Source organism: Pararge aegeria, chromosome 4 (assembly GCF_905163445.1).
Source record: "Pararge aegeria chromosome 4, ilParAegt1.1, whole genome shotgun sequence".
Lineage (NCBI taxonomy): Eukaryota > Metazoa > Arthropoda > Insecta > Lepidoptera > Nymphalidae > Pararge > Pararge aegeria.
In genome coordinates this window covers 4,462,129-4,484,765 of record NC_053183.1, presented here as the reverse complement: position 1 = coordinate 4,484,765, position 22,637 = coordinate 4,462,129, and the positions used below count along the sequence as shown (strand labels likewise).

The 22,637-nt window shown below is 36.0% G+C and overlaps 2 protein-coding genes across 3 annotated transcripts in view; one reads left to right on the top strand and one right to left on the bottom strand.

Moving 5' to 3' along the window:
* Window positions 1-717: 717 nt before the first annotated feature.
* LOC120637947 (ras-related protein Rab-9B) lies at window positions 718-7,049 on the bottom strand. 2 transcript variants are annotated; one of them, XR_005659460.1, is made up of 5 exons: window positions 6,510-7,049; window positions 3,826-4,026; window positions 2,315-2,457; window positions 952-1,151; window positions 718-890 (listed from the first exon to the last, which is right to left on the bottom strand). XR_005659460.1 is itself a non-coding variant. In XM_039910036.1 (4 exons), the coding sequence occupies exons 1-4, from the start codon at window positions 6,717-6,719 to the stop codon at window positions 1,016-1,018; spliced, it is 690 nt and encodes a 229-aa protein (XP_039765970.1). In that variant the 5' UTR covers window positions 6,720-7,049; the 3' UTR covers window positions 718-1,015. The 2 variants fall into 2 exon arrangements, 1 of the variants encoding a protein (XP_039765970.1); XM_039910036.1 differs by having other exon boundaries at window positions 718-1,151.
* A 1,336-nt stretch (window positions 7,050-8,385) lies between these two features.
* The window catches only part of LOC120623375 (nuclear hormone receptor FTZ-F1 beta), a 67,465-nt gene continuing 53,213 nt past the window's right edge, over window positions 8,386-22,637 (top strand). Inside the window, exon 1 of the mRNA XM_039889375.1 lies at window positions 8,386-8,696. The gene's annotated coding sequence lies outside the window, so the exon portion shown is untranslated. The remainder of the gene's footprint in view (window positions 8,697-22,637) is intronic.

Genomic DNA, 22,637 nt, shown 5'->3' with positions numbered 1-22,637 from the left:
GGTATTTCTAAGATTTTGTATAAATAAAAACGATATCAAAGATCAGTGTATGGTGTAATACAGGTGTCTAGGGAATTAAAATGACTAAAACACACTATTATTAGTTCCGAAGACACTCGTATGTCACAGGCGCTGCTTCAAATGGGGACAAACTTTAAGCTGTACTTTGTATACGGATAGCCAGTCCAGTGTGCTAATAAAAGAGGTCAGTTGATGCTGTAGTACATACGGGTGTCCAAGGAATTAATATTACAAAAAACACGATATTATTAATTCCAGAGACACTTTTTTCTTTACAGGCGCTTCAAATGGGGACAAACTTTAAGCTGTACTTTGTATACGGATAGCCAGTCCAGTGTGCTAATAAAAGAGGTCAGTACATACGGGTGTCCAAGGAATTAATATTACAAAAAACACGATATTATTAATGCCAGAGACACTTTTTTTTTTACAGGCGCTTCAAATGGGGACTAACTTAAAGCTGTATTTTGAATACGGATAGCCAGTCCAGTGTGCTAAAAAAAGAGGTCAGTTGATGCTGTAGTACAAACGCGTGTCCAAGGAATTAATATTACAAAAAAACATGATATTATCAATTCCAGAGACACTCTTTTGTCACAGGCGCTGCTTCAAATGGGGACAAACTTTAAGCTGTACTTTGTATACGGATAGCCAGTCCAGTGTGTTAATAAAAGAAGTCAGTTGATAGTACGGGTGTCCAAGGAATTAAAATGACAAAAAACACAATACTATTAGTTCCGAAGACACTCGTATGTCATAGGCGCTTCAAATGGGGACAAACTTTAGGCTGTCATTTGTATACGGACAACCAGTCCTTTTGTGTGATGCTGTATTACGGGTGTCTAAGGAACGCAAATTACACAAAACACGATATTATTAATTCCCGAGACACTCTTATATCACAGGCGCTTCAAATGGGGACAAGTTTCGAGTTGGACACGGACAGCCATCCACCCCAGTGTAATAGAGGTCAGTGGTTCACTGTAACAATAATTTATGTTTCTGATGTGAAACGCGAGCAGCAAGTGGCTCGGAAGCTGGATGTGACGCTGGAGCCGTGGAGGGTGACCGTGTCGGGATGATGGTACATCCTCAGCTCCTTTTCCGCTTTCTGTTCCAAGTCGGCCCACCTGCGAATGGTTCTAATTTTATTTACACAGCGAGGTAACTATACATTTGATGAATTTCTTAATGATAGACTGGAAGCAGCCAGCCTCGCTCTCATCTTCCGCAATATAGAAAAATGATTGTAAATGTTGATGTCGGAAAAGAGCAACTACAGAGTTTCTTGCCGGCTCTTCTCGGTAGAATCTGTTTTTCGAACCGGTGGTAGAGTCACTACAAACAGACATACTTGTCGTTTCAAAAGTGCTTATCATGTAGGCCTACTTGAAATAAATGAATTATGAATTTTGAAGTTAAACAAAAACAGCTACCCGTTTCAACTTTCACATCACCGTATTCACAAATCCCGTGGGAACCGTATTCTTGGAATAAAAGAAAGGCTAGTTACTCTGCGTCCTTTCAAATAGCTCTGTGCCAAAAATCGATGCGAATTCGCTCTTTTACAGCCAAGCCAATACTCGTCAGTCAAGTACAGAATTTGCAACTCTTACGCCCGTTTTCACAAAACCTAGGCATCACCTAAAATGAATGCTTAATGATTTGGATGCGAAATTACATGTATGATAAAAAAGATGTGAGATGGTGATAACAAAAAAAAAACCTGGCTAAGTTTGTTGTGGGCTGTTCTTAGACCAGGGCGCCTTTGGAACCCTCCAAGCTTTAGTTTTAAGTTAACGAATGCTAGTTATCACAGTCTTACTTTCATTACTCTAGCATGTTAAATGTATGAACGCTACATAAGTGACTGTGATAAGGTCTACATGAATAAAACATTTTTGAATTTGAATTTGAACGTTTCACCAACACTTAGGCAGTGGCGTGCACTTCGTACATATACAAAAGCACTGCCTAACCTAAAATTTTGTACAACTCATAAATTCGAATGATTTTTCCATTTTTTTGGCATCTCCCTTCTTTATGCATACCCTGGTCAAAAACGGCGTTACTTACTTTGGCATTGCCTTGTTTGTCGAAACCGGTAAAAAAAACGAAACCGGAACCTTAACCGAAATTATTTCAATACCGACCGAAACCGGTTCGAATTTTTTTACGGTTACCGAGCCCTTGTTAGTCGTTATTGGGCATAAGTCTAGGAAAATCAGGTAAATTTTACTTTGTCAGTGCAAATCTGAAACAGAGGGTAGTAGAAACAGTAGGTAGAACTTACCTCTGTACAGATTGCGAGAAGGCTTCAACCACATTGCTATCAGTTTTTGCCGACGTTTCCAAGTACGTGGAGATCTTGTTCTCATCACACCACTGCTTCAATTGCTCGTGTGTTACCTCTCGGTCCTTCGACGATACATCTGACTGAAAAGAATCAACAGCTTATGCATCAAGATGAAAGCTCTAGGAGACAGAGGTAGGCTCAGATAATACATTGCAGGTGTTAACAAGAAGAAGAAATACTTTATAGCACGTATAAGATACAGGAAAATAAACAGTAAGGAGTATACAGTAAAAAATGTAGATATGCAAAGGCGGCTTTATTGCTGCAAGCAATCTCTTACAGGCAACCTTTGTAGACAGAACTTACAGCAAGAGAACGGGATAGTGCAAAGAGTGTTGATATATATTTACATAAATACCATAATGTACAGATACAAATACATAGAAAATTTTCAATAAATATACGTAATATAAAAAATACATAATATATATAAATGTATGACATACATAATATATATGTAATGTTAATTATAAGAACTACTAAAACAAGACCAAGAATTAATGATCGGTCACATCAATCAAACTAGATAGAGTTACTACCAGAGAACCCTAAATGTGGCAACTCAATTTAGGGCTCAAATTGTTCTCGAAATCAATGTCAAAAAATAATAATGCAAAAACAAAAATTGAATGAAAACACAACACTAGGCAAGCATAATGAAGTTATGTTTATTTTTCGCTCAGTTTCTTACTGAATGTTTATATATCGTCATTATTATAACAACCCGTTATATTAATCTATACTTACAATAAAACTGTAACTGAAATATTTCTGTACATTTAATATATTTTGAAAATTTTGACCGCGGGATGCTTTATAATCGATACTGAGTCCAAAACAGATTTTTATTTAATTTTTGTCTGTCTGTCCGTCCGTCCGGGCATCACGTGAAAACTACTGAACGGATTCAAATAAAACTTGGCATAGTGGTGATATTCCGGGTCAACACATAGGCTACTTTTTATCCCGATAAACAATGGGATGTAAACTTTTATCAATTTTACTTAATATCTCTGTTAAATTAGCACCGATTTTAATCATTCTTTTTTTATTTCAAAGTGTACACTATCGGTCTTATTTTAATAAGGATCTGATAAATATTGTCGGAGATAAAGAACATAACTCTTCACAAATAACTGTCAGTCGCAAGGCGTATGGGACAGCGAACGAATGCATGCGGACCATCCTCCTAATATTATAAATGCGAAAGATTGTAAGGATGGATGTATAGATGTATGTTTGTATGTATCAACTAAAATACCACGTAAAATAATAGTAGGTACATAGCTACCCACGATGATTATGATGTTAGCATTAGATATATTCTAGCTTCTCGATTGAATCATACGCTGACGAAGTCGCGGGGGTCCGCTAGTGACGATAAATTTAAGTTTGAAGTTAAAACTAGGTCATTGACATTTGAAAGTAATCTTTAACTTAATTTGTACCTTATTACCAACAACAATGAAAGGAAACTTCTCAATCCCGTTCTTCACTCCAGCATAATGTAGGAACTCGTTCAACCAAGTTTTAATGTTGTTGAAGGAACTCCTATCATCAATTGCATATGCCAATATGCAAATGTCTGTCCCTCTGTAGAATGGTGTCCTCAGAGATTTGAACCTCTCTTGACCAGCTGTGTCCCAGATCTGAAGTAAATTGACACCATTATCGTCTCATCCTAAATGTATTAATGACCCACAGGTGATAACTCTTATTAATTTATAAGGATTAAGATATTACAACCTCCTCGCTGCACTTATAAATTCAAATTACTATCACAGTCACGCATGCAGGGTTCATAAAAATATGTTTATACAATTGTGTAATGGAGATAGACAACTTCAACCTTAAGCTGCGAGGGTTCCAAACACGCCCTGGTCTAAGAAGAGCCCACAACAAACTTAGCCGGGTAATTTTTTTTTACTAGTTTCAAGTTATAATTCACACCCAAGGTTTTTTAATCATTTAAAAAATCCTTAATATTAAAATATGATTTTTCTATAAGCTTACGTTTTATATAAACTTTAAACTTGTAGAGATAATTGATTTTGGTATAAACGTATTGGCGCCAGTGATACGTCTTGACGACCTTCTTTCAATGGTGAGCACTCGTGTGCTGGCTCAACCCATCACCGGCTCACCACAGGACACGGGTCTCCTCTCAGAACGAGATGGGTTAAGGCCGTAGTCCACCATGCTGGCCAAGTGCGGATTGGTAGACTTCACAACTTACTTTAGAACGTTATGGAGAGGCTCTCAGGCATGCAAGTTTAATCAGGATGTTTGTCTTCACCATTGAAGCAAGTGATATTTTAATAATTGCTTAAATTAAAAACGCACAAAACTCCGAAAAATTGGGGTGCGTGCCGGGAAACAAAGCCTGCCCCCTGAATAGGAAACCGAAGCGCTACGAGTATCTATCGCAGCTTCATATTTATGTTAAATTATGTGAAATTAATTAATTGTCATACCTATTAGTTTGTAAGTTTTGCAATATTAATTACATCACAGTCAATATATAATTTTGACTGTGATGTAATGCTAATTATACAGTAGAACCACTTTTGGCTCTTTAGTTTGTGGTTATAGATCATAAGAGCATTCTAATATGATACTTAAAATAACTTTGCCGAACCTGTTTTTATTTTATCAGAGGCCCAAATATTTGAAAGTACAAGGAGTTTCATATAAAAAGGGCGCTAGTCTTTCGATTTCTACAATAACATGCATCCATGAATTTTCTTTTAATTTGCCTACCTACTTACTTTACCTACTACCCTGCATAGTGCCGGCATGGTGGGTAAAGGTCTGTACTACTTCTCCTCACATTTAACGGAACACTCATTTTTGGAGACATGTATAAAAGATCCGGGTTGAGTATCATTACACTCTTTTTATACAATTTATACTTCTTAGTGAGTTTGATTTTAATATGGTATATCAGAGAATATATCATGATTTTTATCAAGTACTTCTCATTTAAGCTTAGTATGACTTTCCTTTATTATCAACATAGTAAAACATATTTTTTATCTTTTTTGTTTACAAAAGCATTAGTACAAGATCTTTTTAGGTAAGCTTGAATAAATAATACTTAAGAGTCATGCACTATAAAGGAGTGAAATTTCATCTAATCCACGCTACATTGAGCGCAATGAATAAATCTTGAGTAAATCATAAAGTGGAAACAATTATTTTATGATAATGTAGTTGGGATTAAAGTTCACTTCAAATCTTTATAACAGTGTTTTGTGTGATTTCAACTCAAAATTTTCCTTTTATATATTGTCTGTGATCTGCCCTATGTAAGGAACATTCCACCCGATTATATATATTTCCTTTCATACAGCTACAACTTAGTCCTTGACAGCAATCTGAACTAGGATAATCTAGTAGAATCTCACCTGATGCAAGATGATGCATCTTGAACCAGGTGAGATTCTACTAGATTATCCTGCTAGGTTTATGGCAGTTATATGAATATGGGTTTTCTGTTAATTGTTTTCTACTAGGTGTCTTACTGCAATGCTTAATAACTTGGTAGCACGTTTTTGTCAGTTGGTTGATAACTAGCCATGGCCCAAGCCTATCACCAGACCATCAGTGAGCCAGGGAGGTGAGAAGACTTACAAATCAAAAATTTGATGTTGGATTCTGAAAGGTCTATATACAGCCCTCAGTGGTGTGCACTTCATAAATGCACAAAAGCACCGCCTACCTTAAAATAGCTATATAGCTTCTATAGGAGGAGGATTTTTGGCATTCTATGCAATTTTCCTGCTGTATGTATACCCTGGTAGAGATAAGGAACCCAGTGCACGCCACAACAGCAATGTCACATTATATGACTTACTCATCATAATTTTCAATCCCATAACAGCCCACTACAGAGCAAGGGGGGTTACAACAATAAGGTTTTTTTCCACCACACTGGCCAAACTTCACACACCCTTGAGAATTTTATGGAGAACTCTCAGTCAGGAAGTGATTATTTTTTAATTACTTGTAACACACATAACTCTCAAGTTTTGACATTTTTATAATGTTATTGACTTATAACTTAAAAGTCAAAGGTGCATGCCAGACATACTCATACGTAAAGAGAAAAAACTGAAGTAAATAATGTTACCTGTAAAGTGTACTGCTTGCCGTTAACGTCCAATGTCTTGTTCATGAACTCCACGCCTATCGTATGAAAGTTGTGGTCATCGAAGTGATTTGATATGAACCTGCCCATCAGGCACGATTTGCCAACACCTCCATCTCCCAATATAACAATTTTCAAGAGCACATTCTTATTTGTCGTCCGCCCGTACCCATGGTCGCTATCTTCGCCCATTATGTATTAAAAATTGTCATAATAGCCACTAAACTCACAAACACTGCTTTATTAGCACAGCCTTGGATGTTACAGATAGATCTATTTAATTAATGAGTAATGGCACGCCTCAAGGATATCACGTGAATCTCTTCAGGCAATTATGTTATTGAATCATCAACTAATGGTAAAAAAACACATATAAAACACATAAATAAAGTAATCACTTAAAAAAATATTTTCGTCGTATAAGGTCACTGCAGTGGTTTAATACAAGGTAAATAAAACAAAACCACTGCGATGAGAATATTAATGAACTACACTAATCACACTTGTAACACGACTACGACAGTCGACAGCTCACAGCTGATCTCTCTTTTTTTTTCAAAGGTAAATATAGGAGTTGCCAGTAGTGGGATGCTTCATTTACGTATAAAATGTCCCAATACATATTAATTAGTTTATTATTATGTTATTAGTTAAAAGCATAAACTATACATTTATTTTTTACTTTAATATTTATTCTTGAAAGGATATACCTCTAAATAATTAATAATAATAGTAGTAAAAGTTATGTGCGTTTTAAGTAATTAAATTTTTCAATTTATCAAAACTAAATTAGCCTCTTATATATTAAGTAATACTAATAAATTTAAAGACGAATACATTGAATGAGTAGATAATATTAAAATTGAATTTAGTTTAGTCTAATGGCGAAGTGTATTAATTTATTATAGAAAATTAAGTTTCCTATGTAAGTGACTTAGGTCTTTTTATGGGAATAAATGTCTTGAAACCTAAACCTAAATATCACTTTCTTCAACGGTAAAAGAAGACATCGTGACCTTCTCATTCTGAAAGGAGGCCCGTACTCTGTAGTGGGCTGGTTATGGTAATGATGATGAGTAAGTCATATAACGTGAAGTTGCCACTCTACTTTTAAAGAGATTCTCAGATTCCGCTGACCCAAACCAAAGCAATATGCACATGAAAATGCTCAATTGATAACATTTGCTTGCAAACTGGAACAGGAAAGAAATCCTTAAGTTTATTTTATAAATGTTTTATTAAAGTTTGTTTTCAGTAAGAACGTCGTCGGCATTATAAAAGTATGTTGCCTACATATTCTTCCAAGAATATGCTGCAACTTTACGCACTCTTTATGCAGCTTAGCAGCTAAGGAAAAACTTCATAAAAAACATTAAAATAAATCAAACTATTTTTTATTTAGAAAGTCTAATTACTGACTCCTAACTTGCATAACTATTAATTTATTAGTCGTCATTAATTTAATAAAAAACTTGATGGTCCATTGATTTGAGTAAATTTTCATATCGTGGCAACTTAGACTATAACGTTAACACAGCACAGATTATATACAGTTAAATGTCACTTTTCACAAGTTTAATTTTAGTTTAAATTTTTCATTAATTGGTTTTCATAATATTTCATTTAATACGTAAATTATTAATTTCTGTAGTAATTGATTACTTGTTGATATAATTTGACTATTCACTTCTCTGTATAGTTAAAGCCATCTATGGGACTATGAACGAAACTTTAAAATACCAATTCGGTCGCTAGATGTCAGCCTTCGTTTATTTGTTTTTCGGTGTGACTCGCGAGATGTCAGTTCGCTCAAATAAGTTTATCTTTATTCCGCTTTGTTTTGCGGAGGTGAGAGGACATCGTGTTGTTACTATTCGCGCAAACCCTTGTGTTCAATGTTTTTTCATTTTAAAGTATATCTTGTGTGAATAGACGTTTTATTTTGCAATAGAAGTGTTTTCTTATTCGAACGTGAACAGAGTGTGTTTTGGAAAGTTACAAAAAATATACATTTGCGCAATTGTGCGAGAGCGAGTAGCGCCTCGATGTCAATAAACTTGTCGGTGATATTTTATGGGAAAGGTGTGCCGCGTTGATACCTGTTCGCGGCGGCAGGGTGCATGAGATCAGGATGTCGGCGGGTGCGATGGTGTCGTAGCTAGGAACGAGGTGAGTGGCATTAGATGGCATTCGGGGCCGCAGCAAGGCGAGGCGGCGGGATGCGGGGGCGCGCGGGGGGCTGGCGTGCATTCACCTCTGACCCGCGCGGGGCGAGCGGCGCTCAAGGTCGGTGCGCCGCCTGAAGGTCGCGCGTCACGTGACGCGAAGGGTGCTCACCCCCGCCCCTCACCTTGTAGCGTCCCTGGGTTTTGTTGTGTCCCTGTCCACTGTCGCGCACTTAAATGATTAATGTCAATAAGTTCTTTTTCCCCTTCTTTTTATGATTATTATTATTATTTTTACTTTGTTTTTGATTTTTTATAATTATAGCTCTCCAATAACAGCTGCGTTCTTAAATTTTATTGGGTCGACAGTAGTGCATTAAAATCGTGGTAAATTATAGATACACTAGTTGTTTATATAGTTAATTCGTTTTTGTTTTTCTATTTACAATACATAAAATTAAAACCTAGTGGCTAACCTATTTGGCTTTTGTGCTAAAGTATTCTGTGAGAAAAATAAATATCTACCTATCTGCGAATTTTAATTTAAAATAAATAATAAATTAGCCCGAATTGTGACTGTGTTTAAACAACAAAAATGAACCTGCAATTTAAATAATCGGTTAACTCAGGAGTTGTGAATTTATATGTAGTCTGTGATAGCGCAGTGGGTAGGAGCTCGACTTCAATTTCGTGGGGCCGAATTCAAATCCCAGCGCCTTTAACTTTACTAAGTTATGTGCGTTTTAAGTAATTAAATATCACTTGCCTTAACGGTGAAGGAAAATATCGTGAGGAAACCTGCATGCCTGAGAGTTCTACATTATGTTAGAAGGTATGTGGAGTCCACCAATCCGCACTGGGCCAGCGTGGTGGACTGCGGCATTAACCCCTTCTCACAGACCCGTGCCCTGTAGTGGGCCGGTAATGGTTTGATATGATTAAATAGTCTGTACTATTTAGGATTTCGCAGGATTACTCTTTACTACTTCGATAGAAGTAGATGCTGAACGTTCCACACATTTTTAAATTCATTTCTTATCAAAAGCTTCATGGTTTATGCTTTGAGAATGACGATCTTTCAAACAAACATTCATCCAATACCTATTTTAACTCTTAAAGCCTTTTTTCGCAATAGGTCAATGATATCCTTTTTGCCAAAGTCTATTTAGCTACAACCCAAATTATATCAAAATATGTTCAGAGTTGAAGTCATAACCGATAGTTACTTTCGTATTTATAATATAATTAAAGTAGGATTGTAATGTTAATGCCAAATTCCAAGCCTGATTTTAACCTTAGTAGGTACCTAACAACAAACCTACTTTAAAAGTGTCTATGGCATTTGAATTTGCATTTAAGTAACGGTATTTCATAGGAGCTCTATCATTGTCACTACGTCTCAGGTAAGCAAGCGAATGCCATGTCCTTTTAGCTCACAGCACGCTTAAACATATAAACATTTACTTAACGCATATGCGATAAAGTTGCCTTCTAAGGTATGGAGTTTCATATTTCTTGCAACTGTAGGTATTACATGCACGAGTTATACATTTCGTAAGTGAATACTGAGTAGGTAAGAAGGCGCATTCTTGGTTTATCAGATTGCCTCTATACATATCTAAGATAAGCAAGACTTCAACCTATATAAGAACTATATCTACCCATTGTTTTTTTTTTTTTTTTTATTAACGATAGGCCAGCGTTTGACGACAATCATGCTCGTTAGAAAGCAATGATGAGGTCTAGGTTGGAGCACGCTTGCCTAGAAAAAGCCTATTCACTCTAGCCTTGAAGGTACTTAAATTATACGTGGCAGGAAACACAGTTACCGGGAGGGCGTTCCACATCTTAGCGGTAAAGGTAAATTCTGTACGAAAGTCGTTTTTGTGCTTATTTGCCGCGGTCGGCCTTTTAATTAGATGAAGACCGTTTGATCCATAATAACTGAAGGTACTTAACGTTTTCCCTTACTTATGGAACCCTCCAGTGTTATAATATATTTGAAATTATAGAAGGTAGTTTATTAACAATTAAATAATAATAATATCAATGAAGCGGCGATAGCCCAGTGGGTAGGACTTCGACTTCACTTTCGGGGGGCCGAGTTCGAATCCCAGCACGCACCTGTTACAGTAAATTTATAAAGTGGCCAAATAATTAAACTTTTGATAACTATAAATTTATATTTGCCAGATATTTATGTTCATGACATTGACTTGGTGGGTATTTTGATATAAATACGACTGCATTATCGATGCACCGCAGTCCTACATGGACTCGGAACGATGCAAAGATACCTCCCGGGGTCCAAGTCGTTTATCACACCTCTAACTTTATAAGTTTTGTGCGTTTAAGCAATTTAAATATAACATGCTGCGAGCGGTGCAGGAAATCATCGGAAGGAGACCTGCATGCTTAAGTTCTGCATAATGTTCGCAAAGGTGTGTGGAGTCCACCAAACCGCACTGGGCCGGCATCGTGGACTCATTGTGGGAGCCCTGTAGTGGGCCGGTAATGTGTATGAAATGATGAATAATAATATCGATTTTTGAACAAAAATTCTGTTTGGGTGAATTAAACAATCGTCTTACAGAAAATAAAAATTATTAACAGGAGAACACACCTGTCCCTAAGCTAGGAATAAGGCCATATTATAGGCGACAGTAGCGCCCTCGTTATATAAAATAGCACACATTTAATCATGCTCTAAAGGGCAAGATTTATCGACATACTAGCTGCGACCCGCGGTGTTGATTGGTTACTTTGTTAGGACATGAGCAAAGGACGATATTTGATAAACGAATGTTCCTAACCCCTTGGGAATTTGATGTTCTTCCAGGACAAAAAGTAGCACATGTTACTCTTTGTCCTTTCAAACAACTCTATGCCACTAATCACGTAATACACTTAGTAAAGGCGTTTTCGGATAAAGTTGCTTTTTTATTGTGAAAGAATTATTAAAATTAGGTTCAGTTGTTTACAAACTATATTGATTACAAAAAAACAAACTAACGAATCTTTAATTTTTATAATTTTCGTACACAAGTATTGATACGAAGAAAAAACATTAAATTCCTAATATGAAAATTAAGCTTAATTTGCTATACCTACGCCGCGAAAAGCAGGAAAACGTACCGTTCTTCGGCAATGTACCCTCTACGACACCGAAACCGGAGCATCCTCAGGAGATGTTGACTTTACAATGAATAACTATTAAGAAACGTGCGTACATTGCCGAAGATCTGTTTGGTGTGGAGTATAAGGATTGAACAAAATTATAAATCACACCATAAAGATTCTCCTGCTTTTCGCAGAGTATAGCAAATTATGTTTAATTTTCATATTATATCATGGATTTCGGCAAAGTAACGCCTATTTCTATTCAATATTAAATTCCGACTTTGTATTTCGTCTAATAGGCAGTGGCGTGCATACATACAATAAAGCAGTAGCTAGCCATTAACTGAACTGACTGCAGCACTACCCTAAAACATAATTTAATCATTGGATAGAAGCAGGCGTTACCTTGCGGAAATCCATGATATATTATCAAAATGAAGCTTATTTTGACTTAACAATTATTCATTGTAAAGTCAACATCTCCTGAGGATGTTCCGGTTTCGGAGCGAAACGTGCGTAGAGGGTATATTGCCGAAGATCTGTTTGGTGTGGAGTATAAGGATTGATGAAATTATAAATTACACCACACAGATTCTCCTGCTTTTCGCGGTGTATAGCAAATTAAGCTTCATTTTGATAATAATTTAATCAGTTATGATATCTGTGCATTCCTGTCTCCTAATACATTACATCGAATCTGGTAAATCCGAAGTCCGAAAGAATCTGGTAAGTATAATAATTACTATAGGTTAGGTAGGTACCAAACCGACCTATATTTACGGGATGACAAATTTTTGTACTTTTAAAAGCTGTTGTCATTAAAATTCCCAGCCTCGTGGGGTGCTATTTTAGAGGTCCGCCGCCAAATAGATAGAAACAGTGCTCTGAGATTTTCGTCCCGTCCATTTATCTTGTACTAGCTTTTGTACTAGCTTAGTCTGCGTTTGATTTTGTTTTTTGATGTGCCATTCAATTTAGTTGTAGTTCTAAAAAAAATTAAATATGCTATGGGTATGCTGCTTTCCGCTGAGGAGTTCTGTCCTCTATCTCAAGCCACAGTTTGGGCAAAATTAAATACATATTATAACTTCTATAGTACAAAAATAATTATTACACACACACACACACCTTAGACTGCATAATGGATATGGCTGCTTTACTGAACCTTTGGCCGTAGTGTTTTAGTTTGAACCGCTTTTCTCACTATAGTAAAGCAACTAAACGACAGAGCTGTCACATTAGTCGTTAAAATTTGTATGAAGATCATTTTCAAAAAGAAGAACGTACTGTAATAATTTCTAGCGCCGTGTGGTTTTATTCAATGATATTTATTGTTAAATCATGTAATAAACTGACAAATAAAAAAAAACTCGGGACAGTGTTTGAGGACTGCTGAAAGAAGTGAAAACTTAATCTAAAGTGAAAAGACATAAACACAGTATAAATATAGCTAAACGAAACCTTTCGGTGACGATGACGCCAGTTCCGTGTTTTTTGTTCATCCAAAAAGTGCTCAACTCGCTTCAATATTTCCTCAGGAATCCGCAGTGCATGAATATGAATCGCACTTCGCCTTTTTTTTCACTCTACATCCAATATTACAATTTCCAAAGCCATAAAACATTAATTTATGCGTAACATGAAATTAGTTGGTACCTATACGAAGCTCTAATAAAATACCGGGCCCCACGTCAGGACTGGCCGGTGACCAGTTCACGACACGTTTTCGACAAAAAGTTGCATTATCAAGGCCAGGATTTTGATGTATCAACCGCAGTTTGATTTAAATAACGAACTCTGCCGTATTTTCCGTATTAGAAATATTAAGCCCGTATTATAAGCTTAGTATATATATATATATATATATATATATATATAATATATATGTATATACATGTTAACTAGCTACTGAATTAACATATATATGTTTTAAATGTATATAATATTTTCAGCTAGGGGTTTTAACTCATGCATTTCGCATTTTAAAATAATATGTTCGATGTGTCCTCTAATTAGAGTATAATAATACAAAAAATAGTGCATAGGGCATTGGGTAGCAGCTCGACTTCACTCTTCGGAGCCCGAGTTCGAATCCCAACACGCACCTCTAACTTTTCTAAGTTATCTGCGTTTTAAGTAATTAAAATATTACTTGCTTTAACGGTGAAGGAAAACATCGTGAGGAAACCTGCATGCCTGAGAGATCTACATAATGTTCTCAAAGGTGTGTGGAGTCCACCAATTCGCACTGGGCCAGCGTGGTGGGCCTTAACCCTTTGTCATTGTGGGAGGAGGCCCGTGCTCTGTAGTGGGCCGGTAATGGGTTGATGTGATGATGATGCTGATGATGACAAAAAATATTACAAGTTAGCTATTAGTTCCGGTCTCAAAGACCCGTCCTTTGAATGCCCTACGAAGTGTTGCTTTCCTTATGGCGAACGTTATAGCGATGTTTTTTTTATTTACCCATCTACTGGGTCCATCAATTACCTATTCCTACTAAAAAAAGACCTGTCTATTTAGTTCCTCCTCCTCCTTAGTCGTTCACTCTTGACAGAGTGGTCGTGGTTGACGATGGTACATTTTCTTTGGCTACAGCAGCCCCCGCGATGCGCCTCCACTTGTTACGATCTTCAGCGTTTTTGGAACATTGAACTATAGAGGTTTGTGTTGTAGCTTTAATTATGTCTGTCCAACGCGTGGGTGATTGACCACGTCACCTTCCACTTTCCCCTGGACAACAAGTCGTTCCATGGAGTGCTTATTCTTAATTATGTGTCCAAAGAACTTGAGCATTCGTATCTGCACAGTCGATGATAACCTCTCTTTGACTTTTAATTCCTCCAGGACCGACACGTTAGTCAGAAAAGCTGTCCAAGGGAAATTGCTATTTAGTTCATCATGTATTTATAGTTTTCGCTATAAAACTACGAGCTATTTTCGAAAGTTGATTTATTAAGGTATGTTCCGTACATAAAGCAAGTTGAATCATACATAACGTACTACCTTGAGACACACCTTCCTATGTTAATGGTTTCGACAGACGACAAATGCGACATGTGTGGGCGGCGATTGTGTTGTTGATCTGTATATAATATTACGGTCAGACGTCTGCTTGATTGTGATATTTGTAATTAGAGTAACGGTCTTTTCAATACCCACGTTGAATGCTCACATTACCATAAAATATGACGTTAACAGATCGGATATTCGGATACATATTTCAGCTTAAGTATGTTTTTTAATATAGGATCATGGAAGCGGCTTCTTAGACATGTTTTTTTTTTAAATAAATCTTTATGGATGGTAGGAAATCTGAGAATCTATAAGAAGTCGGATACAGCATGGGAAGTTCTTTTCAAAATTATTCAATTAAAAAAATCTCGGCTTGGCAGTAGGTATAATATAACTATTGTGGTGCATTATGAAATACGCATCTGAATATCTGTTCTCCCATTTTATTTATCTATCTATAACAAGTTAATGGTCTCACCTTTTGTTGGCTTCTTCTTAGTGAGTGGGTTTGTATCTAGTATAGATATATCACAATCACAATTTTTTTTTTTAAATGTCAAATGCTTCATAGGTTCTTGTGTATTTTATTACCTAGATATAGACACCTAGGGGGTATATGTATGTGATGATGGGTGTATAGCAGTTGCGTGCACAAGGTTTTCGACCAGGCATAAAGCAGGAAAGTGTCATAAAATGGCAAAATTGCCCTTCTTTAAAATCATTTGGGTAGGCAGTACTTTTGTGCACGTATGAAGTGCACGCCACTGGTGTTCAGAAAATGCATGCTTTTTTGCGCATTTCGAAATCACACTTTATAGCCGTGCCTAATATCACTAATAAAATCTTTATAAAAGAATTCCTATTCCACTTAAGGGTTCATTTCTTGAAATCTTTTATCCTGCACTTTACGAAACCTAACAGGTGTTTGTCAAGAAAGGCTTATTACATTACATAGAAAAAAATGCCGGTTTCGTGTTTCTTAATTCAAGTCAACGTGTGCTCGAAAAATTAATCACACATTTTTTCTAATTCAAATTCAAATTTAATTTAATTCAAGTAGGCCTAGTTTATAAGCACTTTGGAAACGACAAGTCAGTCTGTTTGTAGTGACTCTACCACCGGTTCGGAAAGCAGATTCCACTGAGAAGAGCTCATTTCCAACATCTCATTTTATTGTTTTACAATCTTTTGAATTTTTCTGTTTTGTAAGAGCGGAGTGGCCTGCTTCCAAGCCGCCTCGTCGTATTTAAACTGCAAAATCACGACCAGGTAAATAAAAAATTGAAAAAAAAATTTAAACCGTTTCAATTTAGCTGATATGATAATAGTCAATACCGACGGTAATGTTTCCAAATAAGGATTTAAAACAATTGCTTTGTTATCTGGCCAGATCTTTTATTTATAACAATTCTACCTAACCGTTGTTTAATTGCGAAACTAGTGTCGAAATAGGATCTCGGTCCGCTCATTGTTTGTTCTAAGCCGGATGGTAATGATTAATCGCTGATCTACTGTAATTATAAGTAGCCATTAATTTTACAGTTAGTGAGGTCATGCCCGTTGCATTTTAAATAACCTTATTCTCTCTGAAATCAGCATTTTAATTGCCATTTTTTCGTGTGCAGGTACCTACTTTCTTTTTTGATATTATTTTAAACTTAATAGTACAAATAATAGTTTTTTGTTTTAAATTAATTCTGGATTTATACATACCGTTTTTTTCTTAGTTTTCTGTTTATTTTCCATTTATTTATATTATATATAGGTACTAAGGTTGGGGAGGCTGTATAAAAATTAAACATTTTTGTTGTTAGGAACAAGTTAATCGGCATTTAGGTTAATAGTTTTAAACTATAGGTAATAAGCCATCTGTCGGGTTGATTTGTGAATCTAAACCATCCAGGGTGCCACCCAAACGCTTACCAAAAAACTCATTCAAATCGGTCCAGCCGTTTAGGACGAGTTCAGTGACATACACACGGACACAAGAAATATATATATAAGAATGGCTCAAAAATTACAATCTACCTTTATTACTTGTTCTAAATTTAGTAAATTTTTCTCTAATACTATATTATCTGTTAATTAATGACCTAGTAATAAGAAAAAAAAAGCAGTTTCGAATTTTTCAATTCTTTTTAATTAGTTTGAAGGCTTCTAAAAATGTTCTTACGCCCTTAATATTCTAGAACCTTCAATTCTTAAATAAGCCTGTTTTTTTTTTCTAAAATTAGCTAAATTTATGCAAAAAACGGGTTTAAGACTTGCTCAAGATGATCTAGGCCAAAAGAAACCGGGGCAAAATTATAAATTTGCAACGATTCGAAGTGCAGATCGCGCTCACGAATCACGACCTCGAATTTTATTTCAACAGAAATAGACTTGCTTTGACGGCCTCTTGGCATTTTGTCACTACCTTGATACCAGCACTGGGCGATAGTGCCTACAAAGAACTTTTAAAATATTAGATATATTCGTTCATCACCTGTATCCTATGGCACTGTTGATGGTTGTTCATTATATGTATATATTAGATATGTATATATATATAGGTATATATGCAAATATATGTGTTTATTTATATGCACCACCTACCTCTCTTCTTGAGCTGTGTTTAACGCCTTTGGTTGTCTAGAAGAGATCGCTGTGTAGCGATAAGGCCGCCAAATTGTATACTTTTAGTTAAATTTTTATTTTTAATTTTTCTACATGTTTATGTGGTGTACAATAAAAGTGTATTCATTCATTCATTCATTCAGTGTATCTTATACCTACTCACCGGTAGGCTGTAGCTGATCCCCTTTAAAACCCTTTTCGAGGGGCATACAATATATTATATATGTATATATGCAAATATATATGTTTATTTAATATGCACCACCTACATCTCTTCTTGAGCTGTGTTTAACGCCTTTGGTTGTCTGGAAGAGATCGCTGTGTAGCGATAAGGCCGCCAAATTGTACACTTTTAGTTAAATTTTGATTTTTGATTTTTCTACACGTTTATGTGGTGTACAATAAAAGTGTATTCATTCATTCATTCATTCACTGTATCTAATACCTACCCACCGGTAGATCGTAGATGATCCCCTTTAAAATCCTTTTCGAGGGGACATAAATTGGGAAAATCCCCATTGTACGAGAAGTTTAGCACGACAGCAAACGAGACAAAACAAACGAGACAGAGCTCGGAGGGGTTACGTGTTGTACTCAGTTGTTTAATTTTAAAGCCACCAGCGGGTCAGTACAGAGGGTGAAATTTCAATAAAACATCGATCGGTTAAAGTTTGACTACCTCACCAGTAGAATTATTGTGTTATGCAATAGTAGGAGCTTCACACTTTGATGGTAATTATTTTGTTTAACAATATATATTTGCAGTGGCGTGCACTGGGTTTCTCACCAGGGTATGCAAGCAGCAGGGAAATTGCATAAATGGCAAAAATCCTCCTCCTACAAGAGTTTTATATAACAATTTTAGGGTAAGCAGTGCTTTTATGCATGTATGAAGTGCACGCCACTGTATATTTGTGATGTTTTTTGATGAGATACTTTATCTGTTTACATCATCATCGTGTGCCATCATAACCCCTCAGACGTGTTCGGTTATATTCTCTTAGTCGTCTTACAAGGTAGAAGATAGACGTTGTCTCAATCAACTGATGACCCGGGATAGTTAACTGCTCCCTTTTTCTCTTTTTTTAATTCTTCATTATTTTTATTTGAGGATAATTATTTTTTTGTTTTTATTTAACCTATTATATTATTTTTAAGTAAATATCATTTTTACATATGATATATATAATTGTAGTTACTTGTTTATTTATTTATCTTTACAAATATTGTTTTTTATATATTATATGTAAGTAATGAAATATTTATTTTATGTGTATATGTATATATATGCACCACCTATGACCTAACTATTTTCTGTACCTGTTTTTAATCTTCGCCATTGGTTGCCTGGAAGAAATCGCTATGAGCGGAGCGTGAAGTTGTTTGTTTATACTTTTCTTTTTTTCTCTGTACTGTTTGTGGTGTGCAATAAAAGTATTTTAATTAATTCATTCATTCAAGATACCCTGAACGGCCGTCACCTAACGGCATCGAGTGCCATATTCTAATTGAAATGTAGCATCCGTGCAATTTTCTTGAGTTGATTTGACCAATTTTATTTTTGTTACACATCTATATATCCTTTAGCATCATCAATCAATCAAACAAATTAATGAGAGTGACATATCAAAGATGTCAATCGGTATTTTTAACCGACTTCAAAAAGGAGGACGATCTCAATTCGTCGGAATCTTTTTTTTTTCATGCATGTTAATCGTAGACGCCTGAACCGATTACAAAAATTATTTTCTTGTTTAAAAGGGCATACTTTTCAGGTGGTCCCGTTTAAATTTGATCGAAATCGGTCGAGCTGTTATTTAAAAATTAAAAATTTTTTGCTTGTTAGTTACTGGGCGTATGTTAAAGTCGGTTTTTTTTTAATTTAAAAATAATTTTATTGTAACAAGATCTACTTAGATACTTTTATTACTGTTTTTTAAGTAGAAGCTCAGGTAAGATGATGTAACTGATATCTTAAAGTCACATAGAGTAGAACCTGCTTTTTGAAAAAGAAAATGAAATAATGAAAAAATATATATTTAAAAATAAGTGTTTGGGATTTCGTTTCAAATCATTCAGTAAAATTATTGTCCGTTATATTGGCGTTGTGCAGGGTGCCTTACTCTGTAAAGGGGCAGTGCACAGTGCGTCAAATGCTCAAGATTAATGCATCACACATGTTAAAACAAATACCACGGTTGCAATAACGAGTTGAACGCGACTGTACTCTCACTACTTTCACGCGTACGTGTGTGCGCGCCGTTGTGTTGCGATTAGCGTGCGGTATGCATGTGTGCGCGGCGGCCGGTGACCTTGCTATCGGCCCGCAGGCGGAAGCGCGGTCGCGTTGAGTCAGCCCGTCTGCTTTGCCTTGCCGGGGAGCTACATTCGAAATTCGAATGTCTGTATTCACCATTTTTGTTGTCTATTATCGTTGCGAATGAATTGTACACAACAATGTTGTTATTGGTATTATATTGGTGATACACACGCATTATTAAATACATACTATAAATACAGTTCGACAACACACATCACTATCTAGCCCCACAGCAAGGGTAGCTTGTGTTATGGGTAGATACTAAAATAACTGATGAATATTTTAATTAATAATAAACATAAAAACATATACAAAAAACAAGGTTTTATATTGCGAAAGGCATTGAGTTAGAAAGGTAGAGTTCGGCAAAGAGCTTTAGCTTTTGTTAGACTGAGAACCTATTACCTACACGCAGTACCTGTTAACTACATTCCAGACCATTCTACAATAAGATCCCAGACCGCCAGTTAGTCTAGTGGTTAATATTTTCGAATGCGGATCGTGACACCCTGGATACAATCCCTGGGTGACACGATAGATAGACAAATCCAAAACAAATTATTAGCCTAAATAATTTGTTTTGGATTTGTCTACCTATGTACCTAAGAGAACTAACATGTTCTCTTGAACTATTCGTCGTTAAAGTTATGTGATCGATCCCTACTGTTCTTAAACAAGTGCAAGCCAGACTTGTTATCCTACTTGCGTGGCGATATCCGCGGTTAATTTACAATAAAAATTTATAATTTTCAGGACTAAAAGTAGCCTTTGTTATTCTCCGTCCTTTTAACTAGCTCGTTGCCAAAAATCATGTCTTTTGATTACTTAGTTAGGGCGTGAAGCTATAGCTCTTTAATCATAACTATATATATTTATATGGCTTTTAATCAAATTAATATTTTAATCAATGAAAGGCAGTTTTAGGTACTACCTATCTACAAATAAAAGAAAGAAGCGATTATTTTCACACAAAGAGCAGTTTAAAATACAAATTTCTCTTTCAATCCCGTTTCGATCGACGTCATTGGGGTCATGAATAATTCTTTTTTTAATTATATTATATCCGATTGCAATGCTCGTTTGCATTTTGAATAAACTCGCTTTTTACACGACTGCCCGGATTTATACTAAAGGTGGAAATGATTTAGTGATGCGTACCTAAGCTATGGGCTAGCATGCGCATCACTAGAAAATAATCTCTGGTGGACTGGACTGGGGTCACTGATGTAAATGTTGCTGTCTAAGATGGGGTATACATATCTGTTAGGGGTATGGCAGTTATATTAACTATTATATCCCAGTCAGTAATCAGTTTCTACGCGGCATCTTACTGAAACGCTTTATCTATGAAGAGATCTCAACAATATATGTAGAGATTAGAGGTTCGTGATTCATCGCTTCAAAAGTGCCTTCCACACACGTTCAATGGTGCCGGGAATCGAACTCGGTCCATACAAGGAATGCGGTAATCCCACCCACTAGGCTATCACCGCTTCATTAAAGTAGTTATTGCTTGTTGCATAATAACTTAATTGTTTTCAGTAAAATATACTAGTAGGTAGTATAATAGACTAGTAGGTCAATATACTAGGAAGGTCATAGGTGTAGTGTCACCGGTAAACGCAGCGTAGATTCGGCCCCCAAAAAGGAGGACAGACGACATTAGGCGAGTCGCTGGGAGTCGCTGGAGGCAAGTGGCCCAGGACCATGGATTGTGGAACTCCCTAAAATAGACCTATGTCCAGCAGTGCAATTGGTTGAATTGATGATGATGTTGATGATAAAAAAAATGATGATGATAAAAAAAACCTCTTGGGCGCCCGAGAGTTAGCATGCGCATAGTTCAGTGCGGCCAAAAACATTGCACACTAATGTAGTGATATGACTAAGACATTGGGAGATATCTTTGCATCGTTCGAGTCCATGTAGGACGGAGGTGCATCGATAATGCAGTCGTATTTATATCAAAATAACCACCAACTCAATGTCATGAACATTGGTTGTTAATCAAATATAATTTTAATTTTTTCTTGAAAACTATCTATTAACTATTTAATAAAATATCTGGCTAATATGAATTTATAGTTATCAAAAGTTTAATTATTTACCCACTTTATAAATTTACTGTAACAGTATCTTACGTTACGTTACACCTAAATAAAAGTTGACAACCCTATATAGACCGACTTAATACCCAGATTGAAATACCGGTTTTGTACGGATATAATTAAATAAATAAATAATAAATATACTACGACAATACACACATTGCCATCCAGTCCCAAAGTAAGCGTAGCTTGTGTTATGGGTCCTAAGATGACTGATAAATTGTTTTATGAATAGGATACATAAATACCTATAATATACATACAAACACCGAGACACTGAAAAACATTCATGTTCATCACACAAACATTTTCCAGTCGTGGGAATCGAACCCACGGCCTTGGACTCAGAAAGCAGGGTCGCTGCCCACTGCGCCTATCGGCCGTCGTAATAATTGTATTTAGTTTGGCGGTCTAGAATAATGAATGAATTTGTAATTCATCAATTCTATACTAGATTCGTCTATATAGATTCCTTTGTACTTAGCTACTAAGTATAGGAAGTCTATATTATGTATTCTTTACCAGGTATCCCATTGCTATGCACGCTAGGAAACCTTCATTGAACAATATGCTAAATATATGTGCGCGCAATCTTATTATCATATTATGTATAATAGACACCTATTACTGGCTGGCTACATTACCTACTTACTGGCTTTTGTCCTCGGTTACGTATGCGGAAAAATCGGTTCCAGATTTTATCAAGCAGCATTTGATTTTGATCCAAGTGGGCTACAGCTACTCGTATATCGTATACTCGTTTAGT

Coding starts and splice junctions, on each gene's coding strand:
- LOC120637947 (XM_039910036.1), bottom strand. CDS start 6,719: ATGGGCGAAGATAGCGACCATGGGTACGGGCGGACGACAAATAAGAAT. Junction 2,458..3,825: donor TCATTGTTGTTGGTAATAAG/GTACAAATTAAG, acceptor GATTCTTTTCAG/TCAGATGTATCGTCGAAGGA. Junction 1,152..2,314: donor TTCTCGCAATCTGTACAGAG/GTAAGTTCTACC, acceptor AACCATTCGCAG/GTGGGCCGACTTGGAACAGA.